This window comes from Heteronotia binoei, chromosome 9 (assembly GCF_032191835.1).
Source record: "Heteronotia binoei isolate CCM8104 ecotype False Entrance Well chromosome 9, APGP_CSIRO_Hbin_v1, whole genome shotgun sequence".
NCBI lineage: Eukaryota > Metazoa > Chordata > Lepidosauria > Squamata > Gekkonidae > Heteronotia > Heteronotia binoei.
The window spans coordinates 122,219,173-122,245,250 of NC_083231.1; the positions used below are offsets into that span (position 1 = coordinate 122,219,173).

The window sequence follows — 26,078 nt, forward strand, 5'->3', positions numbered from 1 at the left end:
ACCCGGAGCCAGCTACCTGAACCCAGCTTCCGCCAGGGATCAAACTCAGACTTTTGTTATGGGGTGGTTTGCCATTGCTTCCCCAGTTATCTACACTTTCCTACACTTTCACTGTTTTCTAGCTAAGATGGCGGCGCAATCACTTGCTGCAGCTCAGTGTTCTGTGGATGGGTGTTGTTTGTGGCTGTGTTATCGGCTTTTATGAATACCTCCTGTGAGGCTAATGTCTTCTATGAATGGTTATTTGTTTTTAGATGCATTTAAATGGTCTATGTATATGTCCTTTTTTGGGGGGTGTTGACGCGTTGGTATGTTTTGTGGAAGAGCACTCATTTCGTTGCTCTCATTTTCTTTTTTGAGAACAATGACAATAAATTTATCTATCTATCTATCTATCTATCTATCTATCTATCTATCTATCTATCTATCTATCTATCTATCTATCTATCTATCTATCTATCTATCTATCTATCTATCTATCTATCTATCTATCTATCTATCTTTCCCCCCAGCAAGCTGGGTACTCATTTGACCGACCTCGGAAGGATAGAAAGCTGAGTCAATCTGGAGCCATCTACCTGATCGAACTCAGGTCGTGAGCAGAGCTTAGGACTGCAGTACTGCAGCTTTACCGCTCTGTGCCACGGGTTTCCTACTCGCTTGTCGGGATACCCAGCTCAGCTTGGCTCTCATGCACAAAACCCTTCACGGCCTTGGAACCCTCTTGTCCGTGGACCGCTTCTCTCACCCTTTGCTCCATCGTGACAATTTCGCTCACATTAGCAGGGGTGCTGACCTGCAATGGGCAAAATCGACAGACTCCCGTACACATGTCTGTTCTGTTGTGACTCCCCCCTCCCACCCCCACTTCTAGAATGGCATGCCCAGAGCTTTTCTTGCAGAGGAACTCCTTTGCATATTAGGACACGCCCCCTTGATGCAGCCAATCCTCCAGGAGCTTACAGGGCTCTCAGTATGGGCCCTACTGGCAGCTCCAGGAGGATTGGCTACATCAGGGGTGTGGTCTGATATGCAAAGGAGTTGCAGCGCACAAAATGGCTTTATAAGCTTGCTTTGATAAATGATTGGGGACTATGGCTTGTACTGCTATGGATAGCGTCCTGCAGGGCTTTTATTGTAGGAAAAGCCCAGCAAGAACTCCTTTGCATATTAGGCCACACCCCTGGCATCACCATTGTTTCACACACGGCTTTTTGTAGGAAAAGCCCAGCAGGGACTCATTCCTTCCTTCCTGAGGTTTTTCATGCCTATTTGCCTGGATCCTTTTTAATTGGAGATGGCAGGGACTGAACCTGGAATCTTCTGCTTACCAAGCAGATGCTCTACCACTGAGCCACAGCCCTTCTCCATTAGCCTCCAGGGTCTCAGGCTGAGGTCTTTCCCATCACCGCCTGACAGGTCGTTTTCAACTGGAGATGCCGGGGATTGGACCTGGGACCTTCTGCATGCCAAGCAGATGCTCTACCACTGAGCCACAGCCCTTTTCCATTAGTCTCCAGGGTCTCAGGCAGAGGTCTTTCCCATCACCTCCTGCCTGATCCTTTAACTGTAGATGCTGGGATTGAACCTGGGAATTTCTGCATGCCAAGCAGAGGCTCTGCCACTGACCCCACAGCCCTTCTCCATTAGTCTCCAGGGTCTCAGGCTGAGGTCTTTCCCATCACCTCCTGCCTGATCCTTTAACTGGAGATGCTGGGGATTGAACCTGGGAACTTCTGCATGTCAAGCAGAGGCTCTGCCACTGAGCCACAGCCCTTCCATTAGTCTCCAGGGTCTCAGGCTGAGGTCTTTCCCATCACCGCCTGCCTGGTCGTTCCAACTGGAGATGCCGGGGGATTGAACCTGGGACCTTCTGCATTCCGAGCAGATGCTCTACCACTGAGCCACAGCCCTTCTCCATTAGTCTCCAGGGTCTCAGGCAGAGGTCTTTCCCATCACCTCCTGCCTGATCCTTTAACTGGAGATGCTGGGGACTGAACCTGGGACCTTCTGCATGCCAAGCAGATGCTCTACCACTGAGCCACCGTCCCTCCTCTGGGACAAGGGCTGCTCTCTCCTCTGTCCTACAAAAGTGTGTGTGTGTGTGTGGGGGGGGTGTCCTCACACACCTTGGCCTTATTTCTACGGCAAACGAATGCGCCGTCCGCAATTTTTTTGAGTGATTGAGGATGCAGCTCGCAACCGGCGATCAAATTGCCATTCGATCAGAGGAGTGATTGCATTGCTTCTGCTGAGGAACACCCCCCCGCCCACCCCCAGTTACGAACTGTCATTGCTGAGACCAGAAGGAGACAAGGAAGCAGAGAGGCGGCCCCCACCCCTCCACGGTGCCTGGACCCGGGCGCAAAGAGCGGCTTCCTAAGCCCGTTTTAATTATATTTATATTTCTCGCTAGAAGTGGCTTTGGCTCAAAAGCAGGTTAAAAAAGGCAATCGATAACTCAATAGTTCACCCGCTGCAGCTTCTCTCAAAGAATTTGGGAACGGTGGTTTGATAAGGACACAGACAATTCTCTCTTAGGGATTTTTAGCCTCCCTCCCCCAACACAATTACCAGCATTCCCTATATTTAAAAAGGCCGACCCCTGTGCAAGCACTAGTCGTTTCCGACCCTGGGGTGATGTCGCATCACGTTTTCATGGCAGACTTTTTACGGGATGGTTTGCCATTGCTTCCTCAGTCATCTGCACTTCACTCCCAAGCAAGCTGGGTAATCATTTTACCGACCTCGGAAGGATGGAAGCTGAGTCAACCTCGAGCCGGCTACCTGAAAACCCAGCTTCCCCCGGGATCGAAATCAGGTCGTGAGCAGAGAGTTCAGACTGCAGTACTGCAGCTTTACCACTCCATGCCACGGGGCTCTTATTCCCTATATTAGCAGTCCCCAAAATGGTACCCTAACATTCACCAACACATTTCAGGTGCCCACCGAATGTTTTTTCAAATAGTGTTTATGACTAGGGGGTGGGGCCAGGTGGTGCTTTTACCTAGAAAGGCTTCTGATTGGCCACTGGAAATTAGATTGGTTGTGCCAATCTTTTTTTTTTTTTAAGAACATTCCTTTGGCAGCAGCTGCCACGACAGCATAAGGATCTTCACAGTGTGAATGAAGGAAAGCTGCGTGTGCGGAAGAAAATATTGTAAAACAGTATGCAAATTCTAAAAGGGCATCCTGATAAACAGATCTTCTGCCTGAAACGCTGAAGAGCTACTACTGAAATTATGTATAATTCCTCCTATCTTGTGGTAGGCTCCACCTCTTGCGGCAGCCATTTTGCGACTGGCTCCTCCTCCTGTGGCCACCATTTTGTGGTTGGTTGCTACTTCTATAGCGGGGTGGCCAAATTTGCTTAACGTGCAAGCCACATAAAATAAACATCAGATGTTTGAGAGCCACAAGACATGAACAGCAGATGTTTGGAGTGTTGCAAGACAGGAAGGAAGGGAGGAAGGAAGGAAGGAAGGAAGGAAGAAGGAAGGAAGGAAGGAAGGAAGGAAGGAAGGAAGGAAGGAAGGAAGGAAGGAAGGAAGGAAGGAAGGAAGGAAGGAAGGAAGGAAGGACGGTAGGTGGGGCTGTGAGACGGGTGGGGCTGAGACAGCTCTCACAGCAGCAGCCCTTTCAAGGACAACTTCTGCAAGAGGTCTGGCTGACCCAAGGCCATTCCAGCAGCTGCAAGTGGAGAAGTGGGGAATCAAACCCGGTTCTCCCAGATAAGAGTCCACACACTTAACCACTATTCCAAACCCTCCTTCTCAGAAGGAAGGAAGGTGGGTGGGGCTGTGAGGTGGGTGGGGCTGAAAGGACTCTTCCCCCCCCCCCCTCCCCCCACCCCACAGCTGCCCCTTTCAAGGAAAACCTCTGCCAGAGCTATGGCTGACCCAAGGCCATTCCAGCAGCTGCAAGTGGAGGAGTGGGGAATCCAACCAGGTCCTCCCAGATAAGAGAGCTCTGGCTGACCCAAGGCCATTCCAGTAGCTGCAAGTGGAGGAGTGGGGAATCCAACCCGGTTCTCCCAGATAAGAGAGCTCTGGCTGACCCAAGGCCATTCCAGCAGGTGCAAGTGGAGGAGGGGGGAATCCAACCCGGTTCTCCCAGATAAGAGAGCTCTGGCTGACCCAAGGCCATTCCAGCAGGTGCAAGTGGAGGAGTGGGGAATCAAACCTGGTTCTCCCAGATAAGAGAGCTCTGGCTGACCCAAGGCCATTCCAGCAGGTGCAAGTGGAGGAGGGGGGAATCCAACCTGGTTCTCCCAGATAAGAGAGCTCTGGCTGACCCAAGGCCATTCCAGCAGCCGCAAGTGGAGGAGTGGGGAATCAAACCCGGTTCTCCCAGATAAGAGAGCTCTGGCTGACCCAAGGCCATTCCAGCAGGTGCAAGTGGAGGAGGGGGAATCCAACCGGTTCTCCCAGATAGAGAGCTCTGGCTGACTCAAGACCATTCCAGCAGGTGCAAGTGGAGGAGTGGGGAATCCAACCAGGTTCTCCCAGATAAGAGTCTGCGCACTTCACCACAACACCAGACTGGAAGGAAGAAAGGAAGGAAGACAAATAGTTGGGAAGAGGAGGAGGAAGTGAGAGTGGAACAAAAGCAACTTTAACTTTAAATGCGTTCTCCAAGCTGCCAGCTGGCTTGGGAAAGTGATTTAAAGAGACAACTGCCTTCTCCAAGCTGGCTAATGGGGCGGTGGAGGCTTTGAGAGCCACACAGTATGTGTGAAACTGCCACGTGTGGCTCCCGAGCTGCAGTTTGGCCACCCCTTTCTACAGCATCCATTTTGTGATTGCCCCCATCACCCCGTGTGGGAAGTCGCCTGCAGGCTTAAAAAGGTAGGAGACCCCTGCCCTCTGGAGAAGGTCAGGAGCCTCAGTGCGGACACACCCTCTGTGACCCACCTCGCTCCACACCAGCATGGTCCCGAAGACGACCTGAAGCCCGTCGAAGAAGTTGTCCCCCGATCACGATGACGGTGGCGCCTCCCGTGGTCCATCCTTCACTGGGGCTGATGGCTTTGATGCAGGGGGTGGCAGCTTCAAAGAACATAAGAACATAAGAGAAGCCATATTGGATCAGGCCAGTGGCCCCTCCAGTCCAACACTCTGTGTCACAGAAGAACATAAGAGAAGCCCTGTTGGATCAGGCAGTGTCCCCTCCAGTCCAACACTCTGTGTCACATAAGAACAGAAGAGAAGCCCTGTTGGGTCAGGCCAGTGGCCCATCCAGTCCAACACTCTGTGTCACATAAGAACAGAAGAGAAGCCCTGTTGGATCAGGTAAATGGCCCATCCAGTCCAACACGCTGTGTCACATCAGAACAGAAGAGAAGCCCTGTTGGGTCAGGCCAGTGGCCCATCCAGTCCAATACTCTGTGTCACATAAGAGAAGCCATGTTGGGTCAGGCCAGTGGCCCCTCCAGTCCAACACTCTGTGTCACATAAGAACATCAGAGAAGCCCTGTTGGATCAGGCCAGTGGCCAATCCAGTCCAACACTCTGTGTCCACATAAGAACATCAGAGAAGCCCTGTTGGATTCAGGCCAGTGGCCCATCCAGTCCAAAACTCTGTGTTACACAGTGGCCAAAAAATTATATATATACACACTGTGGCTAATAGCCACTGATGGACCTCTGCTCCATATTTTTATCCAATCCCCTCTTGAAGCTGGCTATGCTTGTAGCTGCCACCACCTCCTGTGGCAGTGAATTCCACAGGTTAATCACCCTTTCGGTGAAGGACTTCCTTTTATCCGTTTTAACGTGACTGCTCAGCAATTTCATCAAATGCCCACGAGTTCTTCTATTGTGTGAAAGGGAGAAAAATACTTCTTTCTCTCCCTTCTCCATCCCATGCAGAATCTTGTAAACCTCTTTCATCACCCTGCAGTCGACGTTGCTCCAAGCTAAAGAGCCCCAAGCATTTTAAACTTTCTTCATAGGGAAAGTGTTCCAAACCTTTAATCATTCTAGTTGCCCTTTTCTGGACTTCGAGATGGGAAGGGGAGAGACAATGCAGAGAATCAAGGACTGGGGTGAGCGAGCACGGGGGGAAGAGAGTCCAATTTAAGAAATATCTGGGGACTTTGGGGGTGGAGTCAGGAGAGTTTTGAGGGTGGAGCCAGGAGACATTGAGGGTGGAGCCAAGATCAAGGCTGTGACAAGCATAATTGAACTCCAAAGGGAGTTCTGGCCCTCACATTTAAAGGGATGGCGCACCTTTTCAATGCCTTCCTTCCATAGGAAATAATGAACGATAGGGGTACCTTCTTTTGGGGCTCATAGAATTGGACCCCCTGGTCCAATCTTTTTGAAACTTGGGGGGTATTTTGGGGAGAGGCACTAGATGCTATACTGAAAATTTGGTGCCTCTACCCCCCCAAAACAGCCCCCCCCAGAGTCCCAGATACCCACGAATCAATTCTCCATGATTTTCTATGGGAATAAATCTCCATAGGGAATAATAGAGTTCCCAGCAGACATTTCCCTCCTCCCACTTTCTGATGACCCTGAAGCGGGGGGAGGGCCTCCAAGCCAGGGGATCCCCTGCCCCCACCTGGGGATTGGCAACCCTACACCAGACACAGATGGCAGGGGGGAGAGCTGGGGAAACAGGGGACAGATGTATAATGGAGGGGACGAGATACAAAACAGACCCTGTGGAAGCTTCAGAGTGGCACAGAATTCTTCATCAGGCAGAGGGAGGGAAGTGGGCGGAGTGCGCTTAAGGAAGCTGCGTTTCGAACGAACACACAACGTTCCCTTCAGGGGGTGTCGAACTCATTTGTTATGAGGGCCGGATCTGACACGAATGAGACCTTGTAGGGCTGGGCCATGCGTGTCATAAAATGTAACACCAGCTAGCGGAGGTATAAACTTTATAAAGGACACCGACAAATGCAATTCAAGGCTTTGGAAAAACCTAAAAATAGAATATGCTTAAAGGGTTAACCCTCTTGCAATATTGTGTTCATTTAACAGCCTCTTATAACCGACACCTTTTGCTCTGAATTATTGCATCAAAACCTGGAGACTATGTCTGTGTCGTAGCAATCCTGAGTAGGCTCTTCAGGTGCGTGGCTGTTAAGCTGCAAACCTACTTTTGATCTGTTGCCATTCCTTACAGAAATCTCACGCTCAATGCTTTGAGCCCAAGACCCAGGGGGAAAACATGAAACGGCTGGGCATGGCGAGCTTTTGCACAAAAGTTGCTTCATGCGCTGGTCGGCCAGTGGAGAAAATAGAGGCTTTGCTTTGTCGCTCCTGTTCAATTGGGCAAGCCTGGCAAAGCAAGCTGTGATGCAAATGGAAGGAGAATCAGCCTATAAACGGCTATTAGCCAGGACAGATGAATAGAACCTCTCTGTACAGGAGCACTGTATCTCTGAATACACAGGAAAGGCCTAGCCTCCACGCCCTGCTCGTGAGCTTCCACAGGCACCTGGCTGGATGGGCTGCAATCTGATTCGAGAGTCTCGGGATCCTAAAAGAAGCTTACCTTCTGAAGGGTCCAACCTCCGGGCCCGACGGCCATGCTTGGAATTGTTGTGTACAAACATGTTGTCTGAAACCGCGAGGACGTGCCCATCCACGTTGACTGTCGTCGACACCACAACCTGGAGGGAGGAGAAGTCGGGGCTGTTGTAAAAAAAAACTGGCCCGAAAGGGACAGATCCTTTTACACTTTGATACCATATAGCTAAGAGCCCCGTGGCGCAGAGTGGTCAAGCTGCGGTCCTGCAGTCGGAGCCCTCTGCTCACGACCCGAGTTCGATCCCAGTGGAAGCTGGTTCAGGTAACCGGCTCCAGGTTGACTCAGCCTTCCATCCTTCCGAGGTCGGCCAAAGGAGTCCCCAGCTTGCTGGTGGGAAAGTGTAGATGACTGGGGAAGGCAATGGCAAACCACCCCGTCAAAAGTCTGCCATGAAAACGTTGTGAAAGCAACGTCACCCCAGAGTCGGAAATGACTGGTGCTTCCACAGGGGACTACCTTTACCTTTTATACCATAAAGTTAGGGCTGCCAACCTCCAAGTGGTGCAGGGACTAAAGGTTCCAACGAACCTCCACAAAAACCTAACACATCTTTTAAGAGAACTACAACATTTCCAGTCTAACACTCTGTGTCACATAAGAACATAAGAGAAGCCATGTTCTTATGTTGGATCAAGCCAGTGGCCCCTCCAGTCCAACGCTCTGTGTCACATAAGAACACAAACGAAGCCATGTTGGATCAGGCCAATGGCCCCTCCAGTCCAACGCTCTGTGTCACATAAGAACATAAGAGAAGCCATGTTGGATCAGGCCAGTGGCCCCTCCAGTCCAACGCTCTGTGTCACATAAGAACACAAACGAAGCCATGTTGGATCAGGCCAATGGCCCCTCCAGTCCAACACTCTGTGTCACTTAAGAACATAAGCGAAGCCATGTTGGATCAGGCCAATGGCCCATCCAGTCCAACACTCTGCGTCAGATAAGAACATAAGCGAAGCCATGTTGGATCAGGCCAATGGCCCCTCCAGTCCAATGCTCCGTGTCACATAAGAGAAGCCATGTTCTTATGTTGGATCAGGCCAGTGGCCCCTCCAGTCCAACGCTCTGTGTCACATAAGAACATAAGAGAAGCCCTGTTGGATCAGGCCAATGGCCCATCCAGTCCAACATTCTGTGTCACACAGTGGCTAATATATGTGTTGACACTCTGCGTCACACAGTGGCAACTGAGCTTCTGTCTTTTCCTAGTGCTATGGAAAGAAAGAAAGAAAGAAAGAAAGAAAGAAAGAAAGAAAGAAAGAAAGAAAGAAAGAAAGAAAGAAAGAAAGAAAGAAAGAAAGAAAGAAAGAAAGAAAGAAAGAAAGAAAGAGGAAGGGAGGGAGGGAAGGAGGGAGGGAGGGAAGAATGAAAGGAGGAAGGGAAGAAGGAAGTGAGGGAGGGCGGGAAGAAGGAAGGGAGGGAGAGAGGGAGGGAGGGAATAATAGAATCATAGAGTTGGAAGGGTCCTCCAGGGTCATCTAGTCCAACGCCCTGCACAATGCAGGAAACTCACAAATGCCTCCCCTTAAATTCACAGGATGTGCATTGCTGTCAGATGGCCCTCTAGCCTCTCTTTAAAAACCTTCAAGGGAGGGAGGGAGGGAGGGAGGGAGGGAAGAAGGAAGCGAGGGAGGGCGGGAAGAAGGAAGGAAGGCATGGATGGATGCATGCATGCATGGGAAATCCTGCTACTTATCTACTCAGGGGAGCTTAGTGGTGAAGGTTTGCTGGCTCAGAGCAGAGGGTGAGGCTTCCATTACCATTAGAAGAGCTCTCTTCTTGTAGGGCATGAGAATGTGAGGTGGGGGCTCTCGAGCCATGAATAAGCCCCTCGGTGCTGGCCGCTGGAAGCAAAGTGCTTTCTCCCAGTGGCTAATGAATGCGGAGAGGGCGCCGTTCTACGAGGCCCTTCTTTAAGAGGGCAACGTGTGAATTTTAATGCATTATTGATTCGTTTGGTGCGGCCATCAATGCGCCAGGCACTTTACAAAGTTTATGAAAGAAGCATCTAACACAATCCTGCTGTTGAAGCTGAGCTGGGCCGGTGCTCAGCACCGCATGGAGAGGTCTGCAGAGGAAATCTGAGCCCCCCCCCCCCCCAGGAAGATTTTGCCAGCACTGTGTACTGGTCAAAGAGTCGAACGAAGATCTGGGGAACTCAGGTTCGAATCCTTATACTGTCATGGAAGTTTGATGGGTGGCCCTGAGCTAGGGTTGCCAATCCCCAGGTGGGGGCAGGGGATCCCCCGGAAATGTCTGCTGGGAACTCTATTATTCCTTATGGAGATTTATTCCTGTAGAAAATCATGGAGAATTGATCCACGGGTATCTGGGGCTCTGGGGGGGGGGTGTTTTTTGGGGCAGAGGCACCAAATTTTCAGTATAGCATCTAGTGCCTCTCCCCAAAATACCCCCCAAGTTTCAAAAAGATTGGACCAGGGGGTCCAATTCTATGAGCTCCAAAAGAAGGTGCCCCTATCCTTCATTATATCCTATAGAAGGAAGGAATTGAAAAGGTGTGCCGTCCCTTTAAATGTGATGGCCAGAACTCCCTTTGGAGTTCAATGATGCTTGTCACAGCCTTGATCTTGGCTCCACCCCTAATGTCTCCTGGCTTCACCCCCAAAGTCTCCTGGCTCCACCCCCAAAGTCCCCAGATATTTCTTGAATTGGACTTGGCAACCCTACCCTGAGCCAGTCACACACCCTCAGCCTATCCAACCTCACAGGGTTGGTGTGAGAAGAAAATGGGGGAGAGGAAAGCGACGTAAGCCGCTGGGGAGAAAAGTGAGCTATAAACACAATATACAAATAAATACATTCTGTAAGGAAGTCAAAAGAGTGTAAGAGAGGGCGTGCCAGTGAAGTTTTGACACTTGGCTGCGTGTGCAAGTTTATGGTTCTTGCCGTGCCCTGATTTGAAAGGCTGCACGTTGGATAAACCCTTCGTGAAACGGGGGACTCAAAAAGTACCACCTCGTTGCTGCTATTTCTACTTCTCCAAGCTGTTCGTACATGGAAAAACGTTTCTTCAACTCATGTATGCAAAAATTATCGGGACCATGAAAATACTTCGACTTTTGAACTGTGCTCGATCCTTTGGGACTCATTTAATATTTTTTTAGGTCCTTGTTTTGCACTGTTCCACTTAGTAGGGTATGTTATGGTAATATTTTTGTATTCAGAAGAGTGAACGAATGTCTGTATTCAACACAGCCATTATTTTTGTTGTACTGGGTCGCATGCTCTTTAACTTGTACATAAATGATTTAGAGTTGGGAGTGAGCAGTGAAGTGGCCAAGTTTGCGGATGACACTAAATTGTTCAGGGTGGTGAGAACCAGAGAGGATTGTGAGGAACTCCAAGGGAACCTGTTGAGGCTGGGTGAGTGGGCGTCAACATGGCAGATGCAGTTCAGTGTGGCCAAGTGCAAAGTAATGCACATTGGGGCCAAGAATCCCAGCTACAAATACAAGTTGATGGGGTGTAAACTGGCAGAGACTGACCAAGAGAAAGATCTTGGGGTCGTGGTAGATAACTCACTGAAAATGTCAAGACAGTGTGCGTTTGCAATAAAAAAGGCCAACGCCATGCTGGGAATTATTAGGAAGGGAATTGAAAACAAATCAGCCTGTATCATAATGCCCCTGTATAAATCGATGGTGCGGTCTCATTTGGAGTACTGTGTGCAGTTCTGGTCGCCGCACCTCAAAAAGGATATTATAGCATTGGAGAAAGTCCAGAAAAGGGCAACAAGAATGATTAAAGGGCTGGAACACTTTCCCTATGAAGAAAGGTTGAAACGCTTGGGGCTCTTTAGCTTGGAGAAACGTCGACTGCGGGGGTGACATGATAGAGATTTACAAGATAATGCATGGGATGGAGAAAGTAGAGAAAGAGGTACTTTTCTCCCTTTCTCACAATACAAGAACTCGTGGACATTCGATGAAATTGCTGAGCAGACAGGTTAAAACGGATAAAAGGAAGTACTTCTTCACCCAAAGGGTGATTAACATGTGGAACTCACTGCCACAGGAGGTGGTGGCGGCCACAAGCATGGCCACCTTCAAGAGGGGTTTAGATAAAAATATGGAGCAGAGGTCCATCAGTGGCTATTAGCCACAGTGTGTGTGTATATATATATATATATATATATATATATATATATATATATATATATATATATAAAATTTTTGGCCACTGTGTGACAGAGTGTTGGACTGGATGGGCCATTGGCCTGGTCCAACAGGGCTTCTCTTATGTTCTTATTCCTATTGTATTGAGGCTGGTTTTCATGGAAACTGAGGTTTTTCTCCTATCGCTCTCTACCGTGATTCTCTGGATTGCACAACCTCTGGGTGGGACCTGGAGATCTTCTGGAATTACGGCTGATTTGCAGACAACAGAATTCAGTTCCACTGGCAAAAATGGCAGCTTTTGCAGGTGAATTCTATGGCCTTCTACCTCTCTGAGGTCCCTCCTTTGTCCAAACTCTGCCCTCCTTAGGCTCCATCCCAACATCCCCAAGAATTTCCTAGCCTGGAGTTGGCAGCCCTTTTTCCTCGGCATGAAAGAGAGACCACTTCAGGACAAAATTACGGGAAATCCCCAGGGATGAATGTTTCTCATCCCTGTCAGTTTGCTGTAGTGGTGAAGTGCGTGGACTCTTATCTGGGAGAACCGGTTTGATTCCCCACTCCTCCACTTGCAGCTGCTGGAATGGCCTTGGGTCAGCCATAGCTCTGGCAGAGGTTGTCCTTGAAAGGGCAGCTTCTGGAAGAGCTCTCTCAGCCTCACCCACACCTCACAGGGTGTCTGTTGTTGGGAAAGAAGGTAAAGGAGATTGTGACCACTCTGAGATTCAGAGTATAGGGCAGGATATAAATCGAATATCATCACCTTCTTCTTCTTCTTCTTCTTCTTCTTCTTCTTCTTCTTCTTCTTCTTCTTCTTCTTCTTCTTCTTCTTCTTCTTCTTCTTCTTCTTCTTCTTCTTCTTCTTCTTCTTCTTCTTCTTCTTCTTCTTCTTCTTCTTCTTCTTCTTCTTCTTCTTCTTCTTCTTCTTCTTCTTCTTCTTCTTCTTCTTCTTCTTCTTCTTGGTGTGATTTGGACTTGAAACTTCCATGCCACATTCTCTTCTTCTCTAGGCAAACCTAACAGCCCTTTCCCGTTTCACTGCGCTAAATTATTTTTTTTAGCTAGTTAAATGCATGCAATCTTCTTTTGGCATTAAATGAGCATAGGCGGCATACATTTGCTTTGAACGCGTGTAAAAGAGATGCACTAAGAGCAACAAAAATGCCCACGATGAGGCTGGATGGCGATGCAATACTGGGGGAAGGGGCCTACTCGCAAGTAAAGCCCATGCTTCAGTCCACATTAGGGTTGTCAGGTCTGACTCAAGAAATATCTGGGGGCTTTGGGAGTGGAGCCAGGGTCAAGGGTGTGGCAAGCATAATTGAACCCCAAAGCGAGTTCTGGCCATCACACCTGGCCATTTGCCTTTTTAAATGCCTTCCCTCCATTTGGAAATAATGGAGAGGGGCACCTTCTTTTGGGGCTCGTAGAATTGGACCCCCTGGTCCAATCCTTTTGAAACTTGGAGGGTGTTTTGAGGAGAGGCACTGGATGCTATGCAGAAAATTCGGTGCCTCTACCTCAAAAAAAACAGCACCGAGTCCCAGATACCCGCAGATCAATTCTCCATTATACCCTATGGGAATCAGTCTCCGCAGAGTATAATGGAATGCCCAGCAGACATTTCCCCTCCCTCACCCCTACTTTCTGATGACCCTGAAGCAGGGGGAGGACTTCCAAACTGGGGGATCCCGTGCCCCCACCTGAGGATGGGCAATGCTAGTCCATGCACTAGTCTCCATCCATGTGGAGAACACCTGGAGCAGAGGTCCATCACTGGCTATTAGCCACAGGAGATCGATGGAACTCTCTGTCTGCGGCAGTGATGCTCTGTATTCTTGCTGCTTGGGGGGCAGCAGTGGGATGGCTTCTAGTGTCCTGGCCCTACTGATGGATCTCCTAATGGCACCTGGTTTTTCTGGCCACTGTGTGAAGCAGAGTTGGACTGGAGGGGCCACTGGCCTGATCCAACACGGCTTCTCTTACGTTCTTAAGAGCAAAGGTCCATGAGTGGCTCTTAACCACAAGTTAGAGGGAACATTCTGTCTGGGGCAGAGATGCTCTGTATTCTTGGTGCTTGGGGGAGCACAGTGGGAGGGCTTCTAGTGTCCTGGCCCCACTGATGGACCTCCTGATGGCACTTGGGGTTTTTTGGCCACTGTGTGACAGAGTGTTGAACTGGATGGGCCATTGGCCTGATCCAACAGGGCTTCTCTTATGTTCCTATGTCTGGGGCAGTTATGCTCTGTATTCTTGGTGCTTGGTGGGTGGACACAGTGGGAGGGCTTCTAGTGTCCTGGCCCCACTGATGTCCTCCTGGGTTTTTGGCCACTGTGTGACACAGAGTGCTGCGCTAGATTGGCCACTGGCCTGATCCATCATGGCTTCTCTTATGTTCTTAAGAGCAGAGGTCCATGAGTGGCTCTTAACCACAAGGTAGAGGGAACATTCTGTCTGGGGCAGTGATGCTCTGTATTCTTGGTGCTTGAGGGGGCACAGTGGGAGGGCTTCTAGTGTCCTGGCCCCACTGATGGACCTCCTGATGGCACTTGGGTTTTTTTGGCCACTGTGTGACAGAGTGTTGAACTGGATGGGCCATTGGCCTGATCCAACAGGGCTTCTCTTATGTTCCTATGTCTGGGGCAGTGATGCTATGTATTCTTGGTGCTTGGTGGGTGGACACAGTGGGAGGGCTTCTAGTGTCCTGGCCCCACTGATGTCCTCCTGGGTTTTTGGCCACTGTGTGACACAGAGTGCTGCGCTAGATGTGCCACTGGCCTGATGCATCATGGCTTCTCTTATGTTAACTCTAGTAAGAAGATATTGGATTTATATCCCGCCCTCCACTCCAAAGAGTCTCAGAGCGGCTCACAATCTCCTTTCCCTTCCTCCCCCCCCCACAACAGACACCCTGTGAGGTGGGTGGGGCTGGAGAGGACTCTCACAGCAGCTGCCCTTTCAAGGACAACTCCAGCCAGAGCTATGGCTGACCCAAGGCCATGCTAGCAGGTGCAAGTGGAGGAGTGGGGAATCAAACCCGGTTCTCCCAGATAAGAGTCCGCACACTTAACCACTACACCAAACTGGCTCTCTAGTAAAAGATACTGGGGCTGCGCAATGAAGGGTTCTTGCAGGGTTGCCAACTCTGAGCGAAGAAATTCTTGGAGATTTTGGGGGGTGGAGTCAGGGGAGGGACCTCAGCAGGACAAACCACCCATCCAGCCCAACCACAGAAGCAGCCATTTTGTCCGGGTGAAGTGACCTCCGTACACGGAGATCAGCTGCAATTCCTGGAGATCTCCAGCCCCCACCTGGAGACTGGCAACCCCCGAGGTCTCCGCTGGGCCTGTGGGCGAAGAGGGGACTCCCCGGGCCTTCAGCGGCACTGTCTGCTGCCACGTGGCTTCATCATCAGGTTCCTCTTATAACGATATGGTAATTGTGACATTTTTACATGATTAACAGCCATGCCAATTTGCATAGCGCGGGTGCCAGCGGCTGGCGGAGCAGCCCAGCACACCCCCCTTGATGAGGGAGCAGGAGGGAGAAGTGGCGGGGGCTCCGAGGGGAGGGGAGGCCAGGCCGGGGCTCCCTTCGGAGATGGCAGCTCCCCCTGAGGCGTGGCCGTCGGCCTATGAACAGCCACAGGGCCGCAGAGCCACCCAGAGCAACAAGGCAGAGGTCTGGCCATGGCCTTTCCCTACCTGTTGGGTGCTAAGTGAGAGCCAATGTGAGTGGTGCAGGGGTCAATGACGGTCTGGGAGACCCAGATCTAGATCTTCATTTTGCCATGGAAACATGGGGAGGAGGAGAAGAAGTAGAAGAGGAGGAAGAGGAAAAGGAGGAGAAGAAGAAGAAGAAGAAGAAGAAGAAGAAGAGGAGGAGGAGAAGTAGAAGAGGAGGAAGAAGAGAAGGAGAAGGAGAAGAAGAAGAGGAGGAGGAGGAGGAGGAGGAGAAGAGGAGGAGGAGAGGAAGAGGAGAAGAAGGAGAAGAAGAAGAAGCGGAGGAGGAGGAGAAAGAGAAGAAGAAGAGAAGGAGGAGGAGAAGAGGGGGAGGAAGAAGAGAAGGAGGAGTTGGAGGAGGAAAGGAAGAGGAGGAGGAGAAGGAGAGGGGGAGGAGGAAGAGAAGGAGGAGGAGGAGAGGAAGAGGAGGAGAAAAAGTAGAAGAGGAGGAAGAGGAGAAGGAGAAGAAGAAGAAGAGGAGGAGGAGAAGGAGAAGAGGAAGAAGAGAAGGAGAAGAAGAAGAGGAGGAGGAGGAGGAGGAGAGGAAGAGGAGAAGAAGGAGAAGAAGAAGAGGGGGAGAAAGAGAAGAAGAGAAGGAGGAGGAGAAGAGGGGGAGGAAGAAGAGAAGGAGGAATCGGAGGAGGAAAGGAAGAGAAGAAGAGAAGGAGGAGGAGAAGGAGAGGAGGAGGAGGAAGAGGAGGAGGAGAGGAAGAGGAGGAGGAGAAGGAGAAGGAGGAGGAGAAAGAGAATAAGCAGAGAAGGAGGAGGAGGAGAAGAAGAGGAGGAGGAGAAGGGGGAGAAGTAGAAGAAGAGTAGGAGGAGATGGAGCATACTCCACATTTTAAGCACTTTCTGTGTAAAGTAGAATCATAGAATAGAATCATAGAATTATAGGGTTGGAAGGGACCTCCAGGGTCTTCTAGTCCAACCCCCTGCACAATACAGGAAATTCACAAATACCTCCCCCTAAGTTCACGGAATCAGTATTTCCATCTTGAATTTTTAACAGTTTAATTGTTTAAATGTTTTTTTATGTTTGTGATATAAAAAAAAATGAGTTCGGTACACAGACAGACAGATGACGGTTAGACAGAAAGACATTACACAGAGAGATGAACGCAGATGGAAAGACAATCCCATAGATAGAACCAGGGCTTCCTTTTGTAGAAAAAGCCTAGCAGGAATGTATTTGCATACTAGGCCACACCCCCTGACATCACCATTGTTCGACACAGGCCTTTTTTGTAGGGAAAAAAACACAGCAGGGACTTATTTGCATGTTAGGTCACACCCGCTGACATCATGCCAGTTGGACCCGCCTTCCTGTATGTTCCTGATCAAAACGAAGAAGAAGCCCTGGATGGGACAAAGTTTGTGTCCAGGGGGCATCTTTGAGACCAACGAAGTTTAATTCTGGGTAGAAGCTTCCTATGAAGAAAGGTTGAAACGCTTGGGACTCTTTAGCTTGGAGAAACATCGACTGCGGGGTGACATGATAGAGGTTTACAAGATAATGTATGGGATGGAGAAAGTAGAGAAAGAAGTACTTTCCCCCCTTTCTCACAATACAAGAACTCGTGGGCATTCGATGAAATTGCTGAGCAGACAGGTTAAAACAGATAAAAGGAAGTCCTTCTTCACCCAAAGGGTGATTAACATGTGGAATTCACTGCCACAGGAGGTGGTGGCGGCTACAAGCATAGCCAGCTTCAAGAGGGGTTTAGATAAAAATATGGAGTAGAGGTCCATCAGTGGCTATTAGCCACAGTGTGTGTGTATATATCAATTTTTTTTGCAACTGTGTGACACAGAGTGTTGGACTGGATGGGCCATTGGCCTGATCTAACATGGCTTCTCTTATGTTCTTATGTGACACAGAGTGTTGGACTGGATGGGCCATTGGCCTGATCCAATATGGCTTCTCTTGTGTTCTTATGTGACACAGAGTGTTGGACTGGATGGGCCATTGGCCTGATCCAATATGGCTTCTCTTGTGTTCTTATGTGACACAGAGTGTTGGACTGGATGGGCCACTGGCCTGATCCAACAGGGCTTCTCTTATGTTCTTATGTGACACAGAGTGTTGGACTGGATGGGCCATTGGCCTGATCCAATATGGCTTCTCTTGTGTTCTTATGAGACACAGAGTGATGGACTGGAGGGGCCACTGGCCTGATCCAATATGGCTTCTCTTGTGTTCTTATGTGACACAGAGTGTTGGACTGGATGGGCCATTGGCCTGATCCAATATGGATTCTCTGGTGTTCTTATGTGACATAGAGTGTTGGACTGGATGGGCCATTGGCCTGATCCACCAGGGCTTCTCTTCTGTGACACAGACTGTTGGACTGGAGGGGCCACTGGCCTGATCCAACAGGGCTTCTCTTATGTTCTTATGTTCATATGGGCACATGTGTGTAAGCTGAAATCCAGAATAAAACTTGGTTGGCCTTCAAGGCGCCCGTGGACTCAAACTTTGTTCTATTGCTTTAGGCCAAAACGGCCACCCTCCTAAATCTAGTTCCATAGGTAGATATAGATAAATGTACAAACATATAGCCAGTCCGTCAGCCCTAGACAGACAGGCAGAAACACACACAAAGAAATACAGCGACATATATAATTCCAGAGCCTAGCTGTGTTGGTCTGCTGCTCAATTCAAGTCCGCAAGTACCTTGCAGACCGAAAAAACTTGGGTAGGGGATATGTGCTTTCAACAGAACACTCCCTTTGTCAGGCACGTACAAGCTGCGATCCCACACGCACACCAAATAACACACTTTCAATGCACTTTCCAACCGGATTTCACTGCGTGAACTGGCCCAATCCAATTGGGAAGTGCACTGAAAGGGGATTGAAAGGGCGCTATTTCGTGAGCGTGATTGCAACCGTAAAGCATCGGACAAGGTGAGTTTTGACTGCTGAAAGCTTGCACTGTGAAAATTCTGTTGGTCTCTAAGGTATTCCTGGCCTCAGATCTAGCAGTTCCATAGAGCAGGGGTCCACATCCTCTGGGCTGCGGACCAGTACCAGTTCGTGGCCTGTTAGCAACTGGGCTGTGAGTTGTATAATCATTTTATTATATATTACAATGTAGTAATAATAACAATAATAAGAAGACAACATTGGGTTTATATCCTGCCCTCCACTCTGAATCTCAGCATTTCAAAGCAGCTCACAATCTCCTTTCCCTTCCTCTCCCGCAACAGACACCCTGTGAGGTGGGTGGGGCTGAGAGAGCTCTCCCAGAAGCTGCCCTTTCAAAAACAACTGTGCGAGAGCTCTGGCTGATCCAAGGCCATTCCAGCAGGTGCAAGTGGAGGAGTGGGGAATCCAACCCGGTTCTCCCAGGTAAGAGAGCTATGGCTGACCCAAGGCCATTCCGGCAGGTGCAAGTGGAGGAGTGGGAAATCCAACCCGGTTCTCCCAGGTATGCGAGCTATGGCTGACCCAAGGCCTTTCCAGCAGCTGCAAGTGGAGGAGTGGGGAATCCAACCCGGTTCTCCCAGATAAGAGAGATCTGGCTGACCCAAGGCCATTCCAGCAGCTGCAAGTGGAGGAGTGGGGAATCCAACCCGGTTCTCCCAGATAAGAGAGCTCTGGCTGACCCAAGACCATTCCAGCAGCTGCAAGTGGAGGAGTGGGGAATCCAACCCTGTTCTCCCAGATAAGAGAGCTCTGGCTGACCCAAGACCATTCCAGCAGGTGCAAGTGGAGGAGTGGGGAATCCAACCCTGTCCTTCCAGATAAGAGAGCTCTGGCTGACCCAAGGCCATTCCAGCAGCTGCAAGTGGAGGAGTGGGGAATCCAACCCGGTTCTCCCAGATAAGAGAGCTCTGGCTGACCCAAGGCCATTCCAGCAGCTGCAAGTGGAGGAGTGGGGAATCCAACCCGGTTCTCCCAGATAAGAAAGCTCTGGCTGACCCAAGGCCATTCCTGCAGGTGCAAGTGGACGAATGGGGAATCAAACCCGGTTCTCCCAGATAAGAGTCCACATACTTCATCAGCACACCAAACTAACAGAAATAAAGTGCACAATTGTATCATCCTGAAACCATCGGCTCCCATTCCACCCTGCTGCTGGTCCGTGGAATAATTGTCTTCCACAAAACTGGTCCCTGGTGCCAAAAAGGTTGGGACCACTGACAAAGAGAGGTGTAGACAGAGAGACAGACAGACAGACTGATGAGTAATTAAGGAGGCTTGTTTTGACCCCTATGACCCCTTTACCCTTAGAGCTTCTCTCCTTTTATATTCTGTTGGGACCCCCTGGGAAAACCCATGCTCCAAAACCACAGCCCGGGGTGGCCACTGCTCCCTTTCCTGGAGATCTGCCCGGGTGAAGGCAACGAGAGAGGGGACCAGAACGCTGCTTTGTTCCAAGCAGCCGGCTCAAAAGGGAAGTGTCTCACCTGGAAACGTCGCATGTCTCTGGGGTTCCCGGCATTCTTTAGGCAATTCTGGTTGCATTTGAGGAAGAACTTGAGGAAAAATCTAGAAGGAGACAAAGGAGGGCATTGCCGTTAGCGAGAGGGCGGGATCCAGCGCAGGGGGCTCGAGCTGGGGGCTGCGGCCCAAATGGGGTTGCCAAGTCCAATTCAAGAAATATCTGGGGACTTTGGGGGTGGAGCCAGGAGACTTTGGGGGTGGAGCTGGGAGACATTAGGAGTGGAGCCAAGAGCAAGGCTGTGACAAGCATAATTGAACTCCAAAGGGAGTTCTGGGCATCACATTTAAAGGGACGGCACACCTTTTCAATGCCTTCCTTCCATAGGAAATAATGGATAGGGGCACCTCCTTTTGGGGCTCATAGAATTGGACCCCCTAGTCCAATCTTTTTGAAACTTGGGGGGTATCTTGGGGAGAGGCACTAGATGCTATACTGAAAATTTGGTGCCTCTACCCCGAAAAACAGCCCCCACAGAGCCCCAGATACCCGCAGATCAATTCTCCATGATTTTCTATGGGAATAAATCTCTATAGGGAATAATAGAGTTCCCTCCCCTCCCCCCGCTTTCTGATGACCCTCCAAACCGGGGGAGGGCCTCCAAACCGGGGGATCCCCTGCCCCCACCTGGGGATTGGCAACCCAAGGCCCAAGGGAGATAAAGAGGCGGCGAGATCCCACCTCAGATTTTCCAGGCATTTCCTCCAAGAAACCCCAGCCACCAGGATCTTCTAGAAGAAGCTCACAAGGTTGCTTCCTTCGGAGAATGCTTGGTGGAAGGTCTAAACACGGATCGCCCAGCGTCGTCTCTAGGCTTCGACTAGGGTTGCCAATCCCCAGGTGAGGACAGGGGATCCCCCAGTTTGGAGCCCCTCCCCTCACTTCAGGGTCATCAGAAAGCAGAGGGAGAGGAGGGAAATGTCTGCTGGGCACTCCACTATCCCCTATGGAGACCGATTCCCATAGAGTATAATGGAGAATTGATTCCCGGGTATCTGAGGCCTGGGGAGGGGGGAGCTATTTTTTGAGGTAAAGGCACCAAATTTTCAGCATAGCATCCGGTGCCACTCCTCAAAACACCCCCCAACGATTTTCGAAAAAGATCGGACTAGGAGGGTATGAGCCCCCAAAGAGGGTGCCCCCATGTTTCCTTATTTCCAGTGGAGGGAAGGCATTTAAAAGGTGTGCGGTCCCTTTAAATGTGATGGCCAGAACCCCCTTTGGAGTTCAATTATGTCTATCACAACCTGGCTCCTGGCTCCACCCCCAAGTCTCCTGGCTCCGCCCCCCCAAGTCTCCAGATATTTCTTGAATTGAACCTGGCAACCTTTGCTTCTACTCACTGTGCCATGGGTCTCTAGGAAGCTGTCTCATGTAGAGGTAGGGTCAGGATTTTTTTAAACAGAAAAAGCCCAGCAGGAACTCCTTTGCATATTAGGCCACACCCCTGATGTCATCATTGTTTCACACGGGGCTTTTTTTGTAGAAAAAGCACAGCATGAACTCCTTTGCATATTAGACCACACCTCCAGACGCCAAGCTAGCCGGAACTGCGTTCCTGCTAAAGAAAAAGCCGTGGTATGGCTAAAACAGGAGCCTTTAAAATGGTGCCCATGATTTTGACATAGGGTTGCCAATCCAATTCAAGAAATATCTGGGGACTTTGGGGGTGAAGCCAGGAGACTTTGGGGATGGAGCCAGGAGACATTAGGGGTGGAGCCAAGATCAAGGCTGTGACAAGCATAATTGAACTCCAAAGGGAGTTCTGGCCATCACATTTCAAGGGACGGCACATTTTTTAAATTCCTTCCTTCCATAGGAAATAATGAAGGATAGGGGCACCTTCTTTTGGGGCTCATAGAATTGGACCCCCTGGTCCAATCTTTTTAAACTTGGGGGGTATTTTTAGGAGAGGCACTACATGCTATACTGAAAATTTGGTACCTCTATTCCAAAAAACAGGGGCCCCCCCAGAGCCGCAGATACCCGCAGATCAATTCTCCATGATTTTCTATGGGAATAAATCTCCATAGGGAATAATAGAGTTCCCAGCAGACATTTCCCTCCCCTCCCCCCGCTTTCTGATGACCCTGAAGCGGGGGGAGGGCCTCCTAACCGGGGGATCCCCTGCCCCCACCTGGGGATTGACAACCCTATTTTGACACCTTTTCTTAATTTTTTTTTAGAAGTGTTTGGGGCCAGGGTGGGCACTACCCAGCATGCTACTGGAAATCTAGCCGGGCAGATTCAAATAATGCTGTACCAGATGCAGCTGACACCACCACACTGGTTTTATTCTCTCCCACTCACCAGGGCTTTTTTTTTTGGTAGCAGGAACTCCTTTGCATATTAGGCCACACCTCCCTGATGTAGCCAGTCCTCCAAGAGCTCACAGGGCTCTTCGTACAGGGCCTGCTGCAAGCTCCAGGAGGATTGGTTACATTAGGGAGGCGTGGCCTAATATGCAAAGGAGCTCCTGCTGCAAAAAATGCCCTGCCCATTCCTGCCCATTCCCCAGGGTATTTTTAAAAGCATCCACTCCTGCACCTAGGCTTCCTCTGTGTGTGTGGCTCCGCCTCCTACGGCAGCCATTTTGTGTGTGTGCCCACCAACCTGTGTCAGAATTCAAAAGGCACTCATGGGCTTAAAAAGGCTGGGGACCCCTGAGCAACTGGGTCATTTTTTGTGTGTGTGAAGGGGAAATGACTGAAGGAAGGAATCAAAGGGATTAAGAACATTACGAACGGTGTGAAAACAGTGGGCATACGGAAGCGTCTCGTCCATAAAGCTCAGAACTCAGGGTTACCTGGTGGGTTGGATCCAGTCAGCTCCCAAGTCACAGTTTGGCCACCCCGGCATTAAACCAATCATCTGATTAAACCTATAGATTTCAGCCAGAGGAGTCCTAGGCTCCAAAATTTCTCCCTCAACCATGAGGACTAGGGACTTGAATGCTTTTTAAATACAATGAAGAAGAAGAAGACGACTGCAGATTTATACCCTGCCCTTCTCTCTGAATCAGAGAGGCTCATAATCTCCTTTATCTTCCTCCCCCACAACATACACCCTGTGAGGTGGGTGGGGCTGAGAGGACTCTACAAGAAGGAGGAGGACTGCAGATTTATACCCTGCCCTTCTCTCTGAATCAGAGTCTCAGGGCGGCTCATAATCGCCTTTATCTTCCTCCCCCACAACATACACCCTGTGAGGTGGGTGGGGCTGAGAGGACTAGAAGAAGGAGGAGGACTGCAGATTTATACCCTGCCCTTCTCTCTGAATCAGAGTCTCAGGGCGGCTCATAATCGCCTTTATCTTCCTCCCCCACAACATACACCCTGTGAGGTGGCTGGGGCTGAGAGGACTCTACAAGAAGGAGGAGGACTGCAGATTTATACCCTGCCCTTCTCTCTGAATCAGAGTCTCAGAGCGGCTCATAATCGCCTTTATCTTCCTCCCCCACAACATACACCCTGTGGGGTGGGTGGGGCTGAGAGGACTCTACAAGAAGGAGGAGGACTGCAGATTTATACCCTGCCCTTCTCTCTGAATCAGAGTCTCAGAGCGGCTCATAATCGCCTTTATCTTCCTCCCCCACAACATACACCCTGTAAGGTGGCTGGGGCTGAGAGGACTCTACAAGAAGGAGGAGGACTGCAGATTTATACCCTGCCCTTCTCTCTGAATCAGAGTCTCAGAGCGGCTCATAATCGCCTTTATCTTCCTCCCCCACAACAGGCACCCTGTGAGGTGGGTGGGGCTGAGAGACCTCTCACAGTAGCTGCCCTTTCAAGGACAACTTCGGGGAGAGCTCTGGCTGATGCAAGGCCATTCCAGCAGGTGGAGGCGTGGGGAATTGAACCCGGTTCTCCCAGATAAGAGTCCGCGCACTTCACCACTACACCGAAGTCAGAGAGGTACAAGCATTTGAGCATGCTTGAGGGTTAGATCAAATGCATATTTCCACACCCTTCTGCACCCATCCGAACCATTTGCCCGTGGCATGATCTACCAGGTTGTGTTCTTCCCTTCCTCCCACCCCCTGCCTCCACGCCGGCCCCTTTAAGGAGCACACACATCCTTCTCTTCTTAAGAGGGTATTGATTGGTAACTGATCCTCAGCTGCCTTGGAGGCAGCTAATGGGCTATATGGCTGCAGGGAACGATCAGTCAGGGAATACAAACCCTGGAGAAATCTGAGCCCAGGGGAAAGGGGAGGAAGGGGGGGAGTGTTAGGGGAAAAGCCAGGCGTCTGGGAGAGAGGGCTGCTCTCCATGCAGATTTGGTTTGCGAGCCAGAGCTGCCCTCCCCTCACGGAGGTGGCAAAGTATTCCCTCCTTGCCTTTACCCTGGCCACTGTTTTCATGTCACAACTCAAAAGACACAAGAAGGAAAAAGGGGCGAAGAACCTGGAGGAAACCACAGAGCAGGGGTGGCCAACGGTAGCTCTCCAGATGTTTTCTGCCTACAACTCCCATCAGCCCCAGCCATTGGCCATGCTGGGTGGGGCTGATGGGAGTTGTAGGCAAAAAAAAAATCTAGAGAGCTACCATTGGGGAGGGACGGTGGCTCAGTGGTAGAGCATCTGCTTAATAAGCAGAAGGTCCCAGGTTCAATCCCCGGCATCTCCAACTAAAAAAGGGTCCAGGCAAAGAGGTGTGCAAAACCTCAGCTGGAGACCCTGGAGAGCCGCTGCCAGTCTGAGAAGACAAGACTGACTTTGATGGACCGAGGGTCTGATTCAGTATAAGGCAGCTTCATATGTTGGCCACCACTGCCATATAGGGTTGTCAGCCCCGGGGGGTTTGGGGGTAGGGCCTAGTGAGAGTGGGATCTGGGGACCTCAGTTAGGGTTACCAAGTCCAATTCAAGAAATATCTGAGGACTCTGGGGGTGGAGCCAGGAGACTTTGGGGGTGGAGCCAGGAGCAAGGGTGTGGCAAGCACCACTGAACTCCCAAGGGAGTGCTGGCCGTCACATTTAAAGGGACCGCACACCTTTTTAAATGCCTCCCTTCCACAGGAAATAAGGAAGGATAGGGGCACCTTCGTTTGGGGCTCACAGAATTGGACCGCCTGCTCCAATCCTTTTGAAACTTGGAGGGTGTTTTGGGGACAAGCACTGGATGATATACTGAAAATTTGGTGCCTCTGCCTCAAGCATTTCCCCCCTCAGAGCCCCAGATACCCGCGGATCAATTCTCCATTATTTCTTATGGGAATAAGTCGGGGGGGGGGGGCGCAGATGCTTGAGGCAGAATTCCCAGCAGACATTTCTCTCCCCTCCCTCCACTTTCTGATGACCCTGAAGCAGGAGGGGAGGGCCTCCAAACCGGGGGATCCCCTGCCCCCACCTGGGGATTGGCAACCCTAACCTCAGCAGGGTATAATGCCAGACATTTTCTCCAGGGCAGCAGATCTCTCTGGTCTGGGGATTGGTTGTACTTCCAGGAAATTTCCAGTCCCTGCCTAGAGGTTGGCCACCCTAGATCCAGCCCTCCCTCTGTTCAGCTGGAGAGAAACTGAGAGATCCATTTCCAAAGAATCCGTCACCTCTGCCCCCTCAAAAATCCTCATTTGGAGTTCCTTTTTCAGTTGGGCATTTCTTTCATAAGCTTGCTTACTGGTTGCATATCTTTAAAAATGCGGATTGAACCTGGAATTCTTCATTTGCATGCCACTTCCCGCTTCTTTGCTTCCAATAAGAACCTAAGAGAAGCCCTGTTGGATCAGGCCAATGCCCCATACAGTCCAACACTCTGTGTCACACAGAGGCCAAAAAAACCAGGCACCATCAGGAGGTCCATCAGTGGGGCCAGGACACTAGAAGCCCTCCTACTGTGCCCGCCTCCAAGCACCAAGAATACAGAGCATCCCTGCCCCAGACATAAGAACCTAAGAGAAGCCCTGTTGGATCAGGCCAATGGCCCATCCAGCCCAACAATCTGTGTCACACAGTGGCCAAAAAACCCAGGTGCCACCAGAAGGTCCATCAGTGGGGCCAGCACACTAGAAGCCCTCCCACTGTGCCGCCTCAAACACCAAGAATACAGAGCATCACTGCCCCAGACATAAGAACATAAGAGAAGCCATGTTGGATCAGGCCAATAGCCCACTCAGTCCAACACTCTGTGTCACACAGTGGCCAAAAAACCCAGGTGCCAGCAGGACGTCCATCAGTGGGCCAGCACACTAGAAGCCCTCCCACTGTGCCCCACCCCAAATATCAAGAATA

General features: G+C 50.4%; 1 protein-coding gene and 1 non-coding gene across 2 annotated transcripts in view; one reads left to right on the forward strand and one right to left on the reverse strand.

The window, feature by feature from the left end:
- LOC132577637 (transcription factor COE3-like) overlaps positions 1-26,078 on the reverse strand; it is a 134,385-nt gene that overhangs the window by 4,065 nt on the left and 104,242 nt on the right. The window contains 5 exon segments of the mRNA XM_060247427.1: positions 673-796; positions 4,914-4,973; positions 4,975-5,048; positions 7,510-7,627; positions 19,813-19,894. Coding sequence (XP_060103410.1) covers positions 673-796; positions 4,914-4,973; positions 4,975-5,048; positions 7,510-7,627; positions 19,813-19,894 — 458 coding nt within the window.
- TRNAI-AAU (transfer RNA isoleucine (anticodon AAU)) lies at positions 24,409-24,475 on the forward strand. Its single transcript has one exon. It is a non-coding gene; the product is annotated as a tRNA-Ile (tRNA).